The sequence below is a fragment of the Bubalus bubalis genome, chromosome 11 (assembly GCF_019923935.1).
Source record: "Bubalus bubalis isolate 160015118507 breed Murrah chromosome 11, NDDB_SH_1, whole genome shotgun sequence".
Classification (NCBI taxonomy): Eukaryota; Metazoa; Chordata; class Mammalia; order Artiodactyla; family Bovidae; genus Bubalus; species Bubalus bubalis.
Genome location: NC_059167.1, coordinates 38,534,013 through 38,545,956, shown reverse-complemented (window position 1 = coordinate 38,545,956; position 11,944 = coordinate 38,534,013). Strand labels below are relative to the sequence as shown.

Sequence of the window (11,944 nt, the reverse complement as noted above, 5' to 3'; positions counted from 1 at the left end):
TGATGGGCAATTCTGGAGCCAAAGTTGCCAGTGGAAGACTTACGCGTCCCGTAGGAACAGGCCAGCACGAGCACTCCCTGTGTCCGTCACGGGTTGGGAGAACGTGGCCTCAGCACGAACACAGTGGAGGAGCAGAGGGGCAGCAGCCAGTCCCCTGTGCCCCCACAGCACCAGCTCTAGGCCACATGTCTTCACAGCCTTCACAGGCACTGTTTCAAATAATACTCTCCCTGGAAATAACTCGTTTTTATAAATCCAGACAGGCTCTGGTGAAATTATGCCAGCTCTCAGTTGAATAGTCAAAGTAGGTAACAAGTAAACTATCCCACCACCACAATCTTTTCCTCCCTACAGCTAGAACTTTCCATACCACCAATCAAGATCAAATTTTCTCATAGAATCTCAATCAGTGGAAGTTTTTATTTAAAAAATAGAAGTCTATTTTTTCATTTGAATGTTTCCAAATAATTAAGCTTGTCCTGAGCAGCCTGCATGGGAGCTGCCCAGAGGGATGAGAAGGGAGGCATTTGGTCACTGTCATCCAGCAGTAAATTCTTTATGGGGTTGGGTTTTGAGTTCTTCGTGCTGCTCTTGGTCAATCCATGGCTGTGATTCTGGTCCAGAAGCCATCCGGGGAGAGCAAGGGCTGGGCCATCCTTAGCTCTTACCCAGATGGAACAATTTCCGCAGAAACGCTGGTCCTCCCCAGTAGCCCCTGTAAGAAATGACACAGAACAGTTCTTTGCATCAGAAAAAGGGTGTGACTTCAGGCAGCAGGATATTTAAAGGGAAGCCAGGCTGCTCATAGACACTGTTTCTCAGGCTATAAAGCAAGACTGACAGCAAGGTAGAAAGAAACCATGTCTAGGAGGGCGCAACTGACCTTAACACTGACTTGCTATGTGAGCCTGGACATACTGACTCAATTCAGCAAACCTGTACGAAGCCTCTACTATGCACAAACTGCAGTCCTCTCTACCTTGAGCAGCTCATAACTTAGGTACAGGTCCAGGTTTCCAAACCTATTAGCATTTTGGACCATATACTTCTCAATGGTAGGGGGCAGTCCTATTCAGCAGCATCCTTGGCCTCTGCTCACTAGATGCCCATAGCATCCCCTCCAGCTGTGACAACAAAATATATCTCCAGATATTGTCACATGTTCCCTGGGGAACAGAATCATCCCTAGCTGAAAAACACTGGTGTCTACATTTTGACTTACTTTTCTCAAAGGGTTTGGGAAAGTCAAATGAGATTTTTTTTTTTTTTTTTTTTTGCAACAAGGAAGAGGAATTATTAAGTCTGTCACTGTTTACTTATTGAATGCCTACGATGGACCTGTCTCTTTATGTATTGTCTTATTCATCCCATCCTGTGAGGAAGACAATGTTCCTTTCATTTTGCAGGTAAGACACTTAAACACAGAGAGTTTAAGCAACTTGCCCTAGGACGCATAGCTGGTAGGGGGCATATGTGACTCAAACACAGGTCTCCAAAGCTTAGCTCTTAATTAGTATGTTTTCTTTTTCTTATAATAAAAACAAAATTAAGGGGGCAGATGATAAAGTACTTGACAGGTCAAAGTGATTCACTATGATTATGATGATGATGATGGTGTATCCAGCAGCAAGAGAGTGCCAGAACATGAAAGACAGGAGAACTGGTCACTGCCGATTATAAAAAGAAGAGGCTGTGTCCTTGGGTGGAGGGTAGCTGTGCTACGGCTCCTTCTCTCACTCAGGGCAGCCTCTTGCCCACCACATCTGGCTGAGGCTTCAGAACCCTTCTCAGACTGCCATTACCAATCCATGAGACATGACTTAGCAAGGTGCATCCCCTTTGCCAGTCCTGCTCAGGGTCATATCTCCTGAAGCTGGAAGGCCTCCTTGAAACAACCCCCCTATACAGGCTGTTGCAATCTGCTAACAGGTATGCCTCTCCCCCAGGTGACATACTTACCTCAGCATCAAATTCCAATACAGGAATGGCATCATGTCAGCCTTCATGAGATACATGGAAAGTCTCTCTTTGCTCTGGTCAAAAGGGAAGGTTTCCAGGGGCTCAGCGTTGTAGTTAAACTCCGCGAGAATCACACGGTTGTAGCCAGTCACCAGTGGACACGATGTGTAGCCATCATACTGTGATTGAGACAGAGTTGGAAAGCGGCTTTTTTTCACATGCTATCTAGACACCTTGGCTTCCCAGGTGACTCAGATGGTAAAGAATCTGCCTGACAATGCAGGAGATGCAGGTTCAATCCCTGGGTTGGGAAGATCCCCTGGAGACAGAAAGGGCAACCCACTCCAATATTCTTGCCTGGGAAATCCCACAGATGAAGGAGCCTGGCTGGCTACAGTCCATGGGGTCGCAAAGAGTTGGACACAACTGAGCAACCAAACAACAACCACCTAGACATCTTAGAACTTATCATTTACTCTGAGCAGTGGTAATGTTTTCCTTTTTTGTATATTCTACTTTTTGTACAATGAAAATATAGAAATTATATAGCAAGGATATACTAAAGGCAAAAATTGAAGTGCCCATAATAGAGAAACTAATTAAGAAAGCAGCAAAACTGTGGGAAAAGTTTTCATGAGGAATGGAAGATGGTAAGTTGAGACAGTGATTCTTATAAGGCATACAAACCTTCTTCACTGGTGTTTGATTCTTCATAATCAGAGAAATTGTTCTGTCAAGTATTCCTGACTGGGCAGCTATATAAGAAATGGAAAAGTCAGAAATCAGAAGTGTCTAGATTTTCCAGGAAAACTAATTTGCAAATAATTTTAACGTGAAGAAGTTAAGACGGATATCCCATCCGTCTAGATTGTAACTAGAACACAACTCAACCCAGTGATGGACTGTAGCTTCACCAAGGGCCAGACAAACTAACAGGACAGGCTCCTGAGGTGACACAGTGGGAGGCACAAACATACAACCCGAATCTGATCACAGGAAACTACCAGACAATTCTCAATTGCGGTATTTTCCATATAATAACCAACCAGCACTCTTCAAAAATGTCAATGTCATGTAAGTGAAAAAATAAATGTCAGAGGCTTGTTCTACATTAAAGAAAACCAAAGAGACATGACAATCAGTGTGGAGTGTGGCCTTTGACTGGCTCACAGATTTAAGGGGAATTGGGGATGGTGGGAGGAAGAGTGGATAGGTAAAGCTAAAAAGGACATATTTAGAAAAACTGGAGAAATTCACAATGGGTTGTATTGATGATTTCATAATGTAATGTTCAATTTCTTAGACATGAAAATGATCTTGTGGGTATAAAGGAGAAAGTCCTTTTTCTTAGGAGACAGAAGTTGAAGTATTTGAGGGTGAAGTATCATGATGTCAAAATTTACTTTCAGTTGACTTTAAAAAAGGTACATAGAGTGATCAGACAAAATATTCATTTATTGGATAATTATTATATTGGTCACAAAATATGAATAATTGGTTAATACCTGAAGGGTATATGGGTATTCATTGTACTTTTAAAGTTTTCATAGGTTTGAGATTTTTGAAATGAAAAGTTTGGGGGAAATGACTATAAATAATAAGAAGGACATTCAGTGGATTTCCTAGAATGCCTTTCTTAGGTTGATGTAGTCGACAAAAGTAACACATGTTCTGTGGGTATGCACTTCACACGAAACGCTCCCATAGCCACCGGCAGGGAGGTTCGTGTTTTATAGCATCTAAAAAAGACAGTTCCTGTCTACAGAAAACAGAATCCAAAAGGCAATTCTCTCCATCACTGCTAGAGCGGAACATCGACGTGAAGAATTTAGTTGCCCAGGCTGAGGCCTTAATCGTGTACCAATCAGGGCACTCTCCACTGTATCTGTCTTAACACAGCAATTTTCTGCTCTGCAAGCTTTCATTGACTTGCATGTGTTTTCTGGGGAAACAAATGCTTCCCTAGTTTTACGGTGTTTCAGGCAGAAGAAAAACAGCCAACCTGCCCAGCATCAGCGATGTTCCAAAGAAGACCAGGGATGTGAGCACGGTAGCATGAGAAGTTAACAGAATTCTAGAGAGCTGGAAAAGTGGTACCACTCTCTCCAATGTCCCCCTCCCCTGAAAACCACCCCTCTGACCCAGAAAAGGCAGATGAGGTCATGCTGGTCTGGTGCAAAGCATTCAACAGATACTGTCTTCTTTACACAACACTAGGTTCATTGACAACACTTCTGTTTTGGGGAGGCCAAAGGCGTTTTTAGGCACAAAAGTTTCTTTATTAATATAATTAGTATATAATGAAATGCCGCTGGTGTCCAACTTTTGCTTTTGTTATGGCGGTGCCTCAACAGAAGGCACCCCTGCTTTGAGTGAGCAGGGAACATAGCTCAAGGCCTTACCTACGGCGGCAGCAGTCTTTGATGTCGGCAGGTTGGTACAGTCCCCGATCCCAAACACATTTGGATACCGCTTGTGCTGCAGAGTGTCTTTGTCCACGTCCACCCAGCCGGCAGCATCAGCCACAGGACTCGTCTTGAGGACATCTGGTGAGCTCATGGGTGGTGTAACGTGAAGCATTTCATACTGCAAAAAAGGAGAGCATCCAAATGTGTGTTTGTTCCATTATTTCATAGCCCCCCAGGCTCTGGCCCCGACTCCCTGACACACACACAGACTACGGCTGCACGGAGCACTGTACAGTGAGTGCTCGTACTGGTGCACACGCTTGCCAAGATCATCCATGCTCCCATGCAAGGCAGTGATAAAATAACTAACGTGGTCTCCCCGTACAGAGTTCATGGGATCCCTTTGGCAGCTGACATGGGGAAATCTGAAAAACTGGAGTGAACTTCACTAACATTTTGAAAGAACTCAATGATACTTCTACTTATTACTGAAATGAAGCAGGTGATGTATCTCAGTTGCTGTCTTCCTGACCCTCGGCTGATGACTTGTAAAGTCTGGTTACACCAGGTGTATTCTGCAAAGAGGTTCTAAAAGTGCCTAAAACTTGTAAAAACCCATGTTAGGAGCTGATAAGTGAGCACCATTCTCAAATACAAGTCAACTCTCAAAACACGAAAAGGAAACCATCAAAACACCAATTTAAGGTGAAATAAAGGCAGCAAGAATATTGGCTAGCACTATGAAGAAGGAGGGGTCTAATTCAGTATTGGGTTTACTGAACTGTGTAGGAGTCAGGATGGATTTTTTTCCCCAAAAAACCTTTATCAAGGAAGGCTACCCTTGGCAATTAGGCACTGACCCAACCTAATCAGTTCTGATGGCTCATGTAACTCTTTTGTTTATGTGATATGCTTTTTTGTTTGTTTACATAATATTTTGTAGTTTATTCTATTTCTTTTAACCAACTCCATCTAGCAATTTCAACTTGATTAAGTATTCACAAAACATTTCATTATAGTGAAAACTTTAGCATCTTAGGACAATCCTAACCTTGCAATAGTCAACAGCCCCTGATTTTCATAACAAGTTCCGCGTCTTCACCAGGGCCTGGGAGTCATGATGGCAGAGGGAGTTAGGGATGTGACTTATATTTATTCCCACTCTCAGTTATGAGCTTAGTCAGCCTTAAGGTGGAAGAAGTGGAGCGAATGTGCAGTGCTTTGCGAAGTACTCTAGTTGGCTCTCTAGTGGCCTGGGTCCCTGAGGTTGTGTCTGTTAATTTACATGCAAACTGAGCACATGTCTGCAGGACAGCAGATGGAATAGTCAACAACCATCATTCACCAAATTATTAAGGCCATGTCTATATTTCTGAGGTTAACCAGAACTGAGGGCCAAATCTTACTAGCATCATCTCTATCTATTAGAGTTAATATGTGCTTGAATTTCACAAATACACATGAATTTCATACATCTTTTCTAGAAGGGAGATTAAATATTTCCACATAATCATCATAAAGGAATGACATTTTACTTGAGCAGAAGAACTACTAGGTTCATTTTATAGATTTGTTGGAAATTAATATTGCCATTCAGTTATAGCTTGTTTTTTATCAATTATTTCCATAAACTGAATCTAGTGAATAACATGGTTCTCCTTCATTAACATAAATAACCTATTCAGAGTAGTGGTGTTCAAACTTTTATCTTTATAAAGAAGATCTGTAGAAAATTCAGGTTCCTGGGCCCTACCACCCCAAGATCCCAATCCATTAGGTCTGGGAGAAGAACAAGAATGTGTACTTTAACAACCTCCAGCCCAGTGATTCTGAAACATGAAACCTGTAGATGACAGTATTAGAAACTCTGGCTTGAAGGAATAGGTTCATTTACAATGAAAAATGAAATGCTATTACTTAGTCACTTCACCTTTCCTATAAGGAAATGCACTGTACTGGATAATCTCCAAAATCTCTTCTAGTTCTAGGATGCCGTTATATAAAACAAGTTCAGATCTCTAAAAACTGGAGACTTGGGCCAGTTCACAAGCTCTCTATGAAGGATCAGAGACTAGAGACTTTGGGTACATTTGATTCTTTACAGGAGTGGTGCTCAGTCCTGGTTACACATGAGAATCATTAGGGGAACTTTGGAAACTCCCCATCCTCAATCCAGACCCCAGACCAATTAATCAAAATCTCTGGGAGTTAGACTGAGGCATCAGCATGTTTTGAAAGTCCTCTGGGTGATTGAAATGTGCAGCCAGAGCTGACAGTCACTGCTCTAAAGCCTTTCGGTAGATTTTTTGAAATTCATATTTTAAACAGTAGAATTAGGTCTGAAGAGAAAATCTAATCTAAAAGCCTATACTTCAAAAGGGACACAAATAATCTTCTTTCTTTATAAACCCTTCAGAAGAACAATCAGTTCAGTTCAGTCGCTCAGTCGTGTCCGACTCTTTGCGACCCCATGAACCACAGCACGCCAGGCCCCCCTGCCATCTCCAACTCCCAGAGTTCACTCAGACTCATGTCCATCAAATCAGTGATGCCATCCAGCCATCTCTGGATGGCTGTCATCCTCTGTCGTCCCCTTCTCCTCCTGCCCCCAATCCCTCCAAGCATCAGAGTCTTTTCCAATGAGTCAACTCTTTGCATGAGGTGGCCAAAGTACTGGAGTTTCAGCTTTAACATCATTCCTTTCAAAGAAATCCCAGGGCTGATCTCCTTCAGAATGGACTGGTCCAAGGGACTCTCAAGAGTCTTCTCCAACACCACAGTTCAAAAGCATCAATTCTTTGGCGCTCAGCTTTCTTCACAGTCCAACTCTCACATCCATACATGACCACAGGGAAAAACCATAGCCTTGACTAGACAGACCTTTGTTGGCAAACTAATGTCTCTGCTTTTGAATATGCTATCTAGGTTGGTCATAACTTTCCTTCCAAGGAGTAAGCATCTTTTAATTTCATGGCTACAGTCACCATCTGCAGTGATTTTGGAGCCCACAAAAATAAAGTCTGACACTGTTTCCACTGTTTCCCCATCTATTTCCCATGAAGTGATGGGACCAGATGCCATGATCTTCGCTTTCTGAATGTTGAGCTTTAAGCCAACCTTTTCACTCTCCACTTTCATCAAGAGGCTTTTTAGTTCCTCTTCACTTTCTGCCATAAGGGTGGTGTCATCTGCATATCTGAGGTTATTGATTATTTCTCCCAGCAATCTTGATTCCAGCTTGTGCTTCTTCCAGTCCAGCGTTTCTCATGATGTACTCTGCATATAAGTTAAATAAGGAGGGTGACAATATACTGCCTTGACGTACTCCTTTTCCTATTTGGAACCAGTCTGTTGTTCCATGTCCAGTTCTAACTGTTGCTTCCTGACCTGCATACAGGTTTCTCAAGAGGCAGGTCAGGTGGTCTGGTATTCCCATCTCTTTCAGAATTTTCCATAGTTTACTGTGATCTACACAGTCAAAGGCTTTGGCATAGTCAATAAAGCAGAAATAGATGTTTTCCTGGACTCTCTTGCTTTTTCCATGATCCAGCGGATGTTGGCAATTTGATCTCTGGTTCCTCTGCCTTTTCTAAAACCAGCTTGAACATCAGGAAGTTCACGGTTCATGTATTGCTGAATCCTGGCTTGGAAGAACAATAACCATTTATTTATCCAAGTCCATATCTGCAAGCCTCAACTAGCCACGGCACAGCAGAGAACCAGAGAGAAAAAGACCTAATAACAAAATTAAGTTCGTGCACTCGAGCTCATACACTTTGCTCATAAAAATATGCTGTGGGCCTCACACACCACCCATCTGCTTTTACTTTACATAGAATTTAATGAGTTTGGCTATCTCATTTTCCAGCCAATAAAAAGATTAGAAGTAGCAGTTTTAAAACGCTGGAGCTAGAAGGATCTCCCAGTCACAACTGCCTGACAGCTAGGAAGGAAGAAAACAAGAAAACTACAAAGAGGATGCGCACAAAATCAAATAACAGAGTAGACGGACATCCTTTCATAAGAGGATAATTAGCCCTAAACAACCCAGTAGGCCCTAGATGCATAACTATAAAAGAGCTACTCAAAATGATAACCGTGAGCTGGGGCAAGGAGACAAGCCTGGGATATCCTGGGACACCAGAAAGCAAGGAAGTGCTCAAAAATGTAATGGGGACATGTCACAAGGACATTAAGGGCCATTCTGAAAGGGTTCCTGCTGACCCAGTCTGGGACAACTTGAGCACCAAAATACTTAAAGACAGAATGAATTATAAACTGAAATGAAAGTATCTCCTGACATATCAATAAACAAGAAATGTCACAGCCATCAGCAATTTCTGGCCTCCAAATATGAATGAAGGCTCCCAAAACTGCAATCCAGTGGGTGCAGCCACCCCCCACCCCGACCTCCCCAGTGACTGCTGAGGAGCTGGGGGAATAAAGAAGCAAGGTGAGCAAGGAAACAGGATGGGCCCCAGATAGCTGAGGCGCTCATGAAAGGAATGAATCAGTGAGCCTAGAGGCTTGCATCTTCCCATACACAGAATGCTGAATTCCTTAGCTTGCTACCTGATTTTTGATGTTCAGAGTGCCTGCTCCCTTTGTTGCAAACTTGTATATAGCCTGACTTCCCCTCCTGCCTCCTTGGAGCAGTTTTCTCAGAGCTACTGAGATGCTGTCTGCCTGACTCAGAGTACTAAACATTCCCACCAAATAAAATAACTCTCTACTTTTAGGTTGTGATTATATATATATATATTTTTTTTTTTTTAGTGACTATATTTTTTAGTTGACAAACCAGTGGGGGAAACTACAGGCATTCATAAATTCATCAGTTCAGTTCACTCGCTGAGTTGTGTCCAATTCTTTGCAACCCCATGAACCGCAGCACGCCAGGCCTCCCTGTCCATCACCAACCCCCAGATCAGATCAGTCGCTCAGTCATGTCTGACTCTTTGCAACCCCATGAATCGCAGCACGCCAGGCCTCCCTGTCCATCACCAACTCCCGGAGTTCACTCAGACTCACGTCCATCGAGTCAGTGATACCATCCAGCCATCTCATCCTCTGTCATCCCCTTCTCCTCTTGCCCCTAACCTCTCCCAGCATCAGAGTCTTTTCCAATGAGTCAACTCTTCGCATGAGGTGGCCAAAGTACTGGAGTTTCAGCTTTAGCATCATTCCTTCCAAAGAAATCCCAACCCATGTCCATCGAGTTGGTGACACCATCCAACCATCTCATCTTCTGTTGTCCCCTTCTCCTCCTGCCCTCAATCTTTCCCAGCATCAGGGTTTTTTTCAAATGACTCAGCTCTTCACATCAGGTGGCCAAAGTATTGGAGTTTCAGCTTCAACATCAGTACTTCCAATGAACACCCAGGACTGATCTCCTTTAGGATGGACTGGTTGCATCTCCTTGCAGTCCAAGGGACTCTCAAGAGTCTTCTCCAACACCACAGTTCAAAAGCATCAATTCTTTGGCAGCTTTCTTTATAGTCCACCTCTCATATCTATACATAACTCCTAGGAAAACCACAGCTTTGACTAGACGGACCTTTGTTGGCAAAGTAATGTCTCTGCTTTTGAATATGCTATCTAGGTTGGTCATAACTTTCCTTCCAAGGAGTAAGCATCTTTTAATTTCATGGCTGCAATCACCATCTGCAGTGATTTTGGAGCCCACAAAAATAAAGTCTGACACTGTTTCCACTGTTTCCCCATCTATTTGCCATGAAGAGATGGGACCAGATGCCATGATCTTAGTTTTCTGAATATTGAGTTTTAAGCCAACTTCTTCCCTCTCCACTTTCACTTTCATCAAGAGGCTCTTTAGTTCTTCTTCACTTTCTGCCATAAGGGTGGTGTCATCTGCATATCTGAGGTTATTGATATTTCTCCCAGCAGTCTTGATTCCAGCTTGTGCTTCTTCCAGCCCAGCATTTCTCATGATGTACTCTGCATATAAGTTAAATAAGTAGGGTGACAATATACAGCTTTGACGTACTCCTTTTCCTATTTGGAACCAGTCTGTTGTTCCATGTTCAGTTCTAACTGTTGCTTCCTGACCTGCATACAGGTTTCTCAAGAGGCAAGTCAGGTGGTCTGGTATTCCCATCTCTTTCAGAATTTTCCACCTAAGTTCATACTAATAATTAATTGGCTATTCGAGGTTTTTTGTATTTCCATACAAACTGTGAAATTATTTGTTCTAGCTCTGTGAAGAATGCTGTTGGTAGCTTGATAGGGATTGCATTGCATCTATAGATTGCTTTGGGTAGTATACTCATTTTCACTATATTGATTCTTCCAATCCATGAACATGGTATATTTCTCCATCTGTTAGTGTCCTCTTTGATTTCTTTCACCAATGTTTTATAGTTTTCTATATATAGGTCTTTAGTTTCTTTAGGTAGATATATTCCTAAGTATTTTATTCTTTCCGTTGCAATGGTGAATGGAATTGTTTCCTTAATTTCTCTTTCTGTTTTCTCATTACTAGTGTATAGGAATGCAAGGGATTTCTGTGTGTTGATTTTATATCCTGCAACTTTACTATAGTCATTGATTAGTTCTAGTAATTTTCTGGTGGAGTCTTTAGGGTTTTCTATGTAGAGGATCATGTCATCTGCAAACAGTGAGAGCTTTACTTCTTCTTTTCCAATTTGGATTCCTTTTATTTCTTTTTCTGTTCTGATTGCTGAGGCCAAACCTTCCAAAACTATGTTGAATAGTAATGGTGAAAGTGGGCACCCTTGTCTTGTTCCTGACTTTAGAGGAAATGCTTTCAGTTTTTCACCATTGAGGATAATGTTTGCTGTGGGTTTGTCATATATAGCTTTGATTATGTTGAGGTATGTTCCTTCTATTCCTGCTTTCTGGAGAGTTTTGATCATAAATGGATGTTGAATTTTGTCAAAGGCTTTCTCTGCATCTATTGAGATAATCATATGGTTTTTATTTTTCAATTTGTTAATGTGGTGTATTACATTGATTGATTTGCGGATATTGAAGAATCCTTGCATCCCTGGGATAAAGCCCACTTGGTCATGGAATATGATCTTTTTAATGTGTTGTTGGATTCTGATTGCTAGAATTTTGTTAAGGATTTTTGCATCTATGTTCATCAGTGATATTGGCCTGTAGTTTTCTTTTTTTGTGGGATCTTTGTCAGGTTTTGGTATTAGGGTGATGGTGGCCTCATAGAATGAGTTTGGAAGTTTACCATCCTCTGCAATTTTCTGGAAGAGTTTGAGCAGGATAGGTGTTAGCTCTTCTCTAAATTTTTAGTAGAATTCAGCTGTGAAGCCGTCTGGACCTGGGCTTTTGTTTGCTGGAAGATTTTTGATTACAGTTTCAATTTCCGTGCTTGTGATGGGTCTGTTAAGATTTTCTATTTCTTCCTGGTCCAGTTTTGGAAAGTTGTACTTTTCTAAGAATTTGTCCATTTCTTCCTCGTTGTCCATTTTATGGGCATATAATTGTTGATAGTACTCTCTTATGATCCTTTGTATTTCTGTGTTGTCTGTTGTGATCTCTCCATTTTCATTTCTAATTTTATTGATTTGATTTTTCTC

At 41.9% G+C, this 11,944-nt stretch overlaps 1 protein-coding gene across 4 annotated transcripts in view; it reads right to left on the bottom strand.

The window, feature by feature from the left end:
- Window positions 1-400: 400 nt before the first annotated feature.
- Window positions 401-11,944, bottom strand: part of SQOR (sulfide quinone oxidoreductase) — a 62,391-nt gene continuing 50,847 nt past the window's right edge. For all 4 annotated transcript variants that reach the window (XM_025295519.2, XM_044924980.1, XM_025295520.2 and 1 more), the window contains exons 7-10: window positions 4,362-4,545; window positions 2,647-2,714; window positions 1,960-2,138; window positions 401-715 (exon numbers count right to left, since the gene is read on the bottom strand). In XM_025295519.2, coding sequence (XP_025151304.1) covers window positions 658-715; window positions 1,960-2,138; window positions 2,647-2,714; window positions 4,362-4,545 — 489 coding nt within the window. In that variant the 3' untranslated portion in view covers window positions 401-657. The remainder of the gene's footprint in view (window positions 716-1,959; window positions 2,139-2,646; window positions 2,715-4,361; window positions 4,546-11,944) is intronic.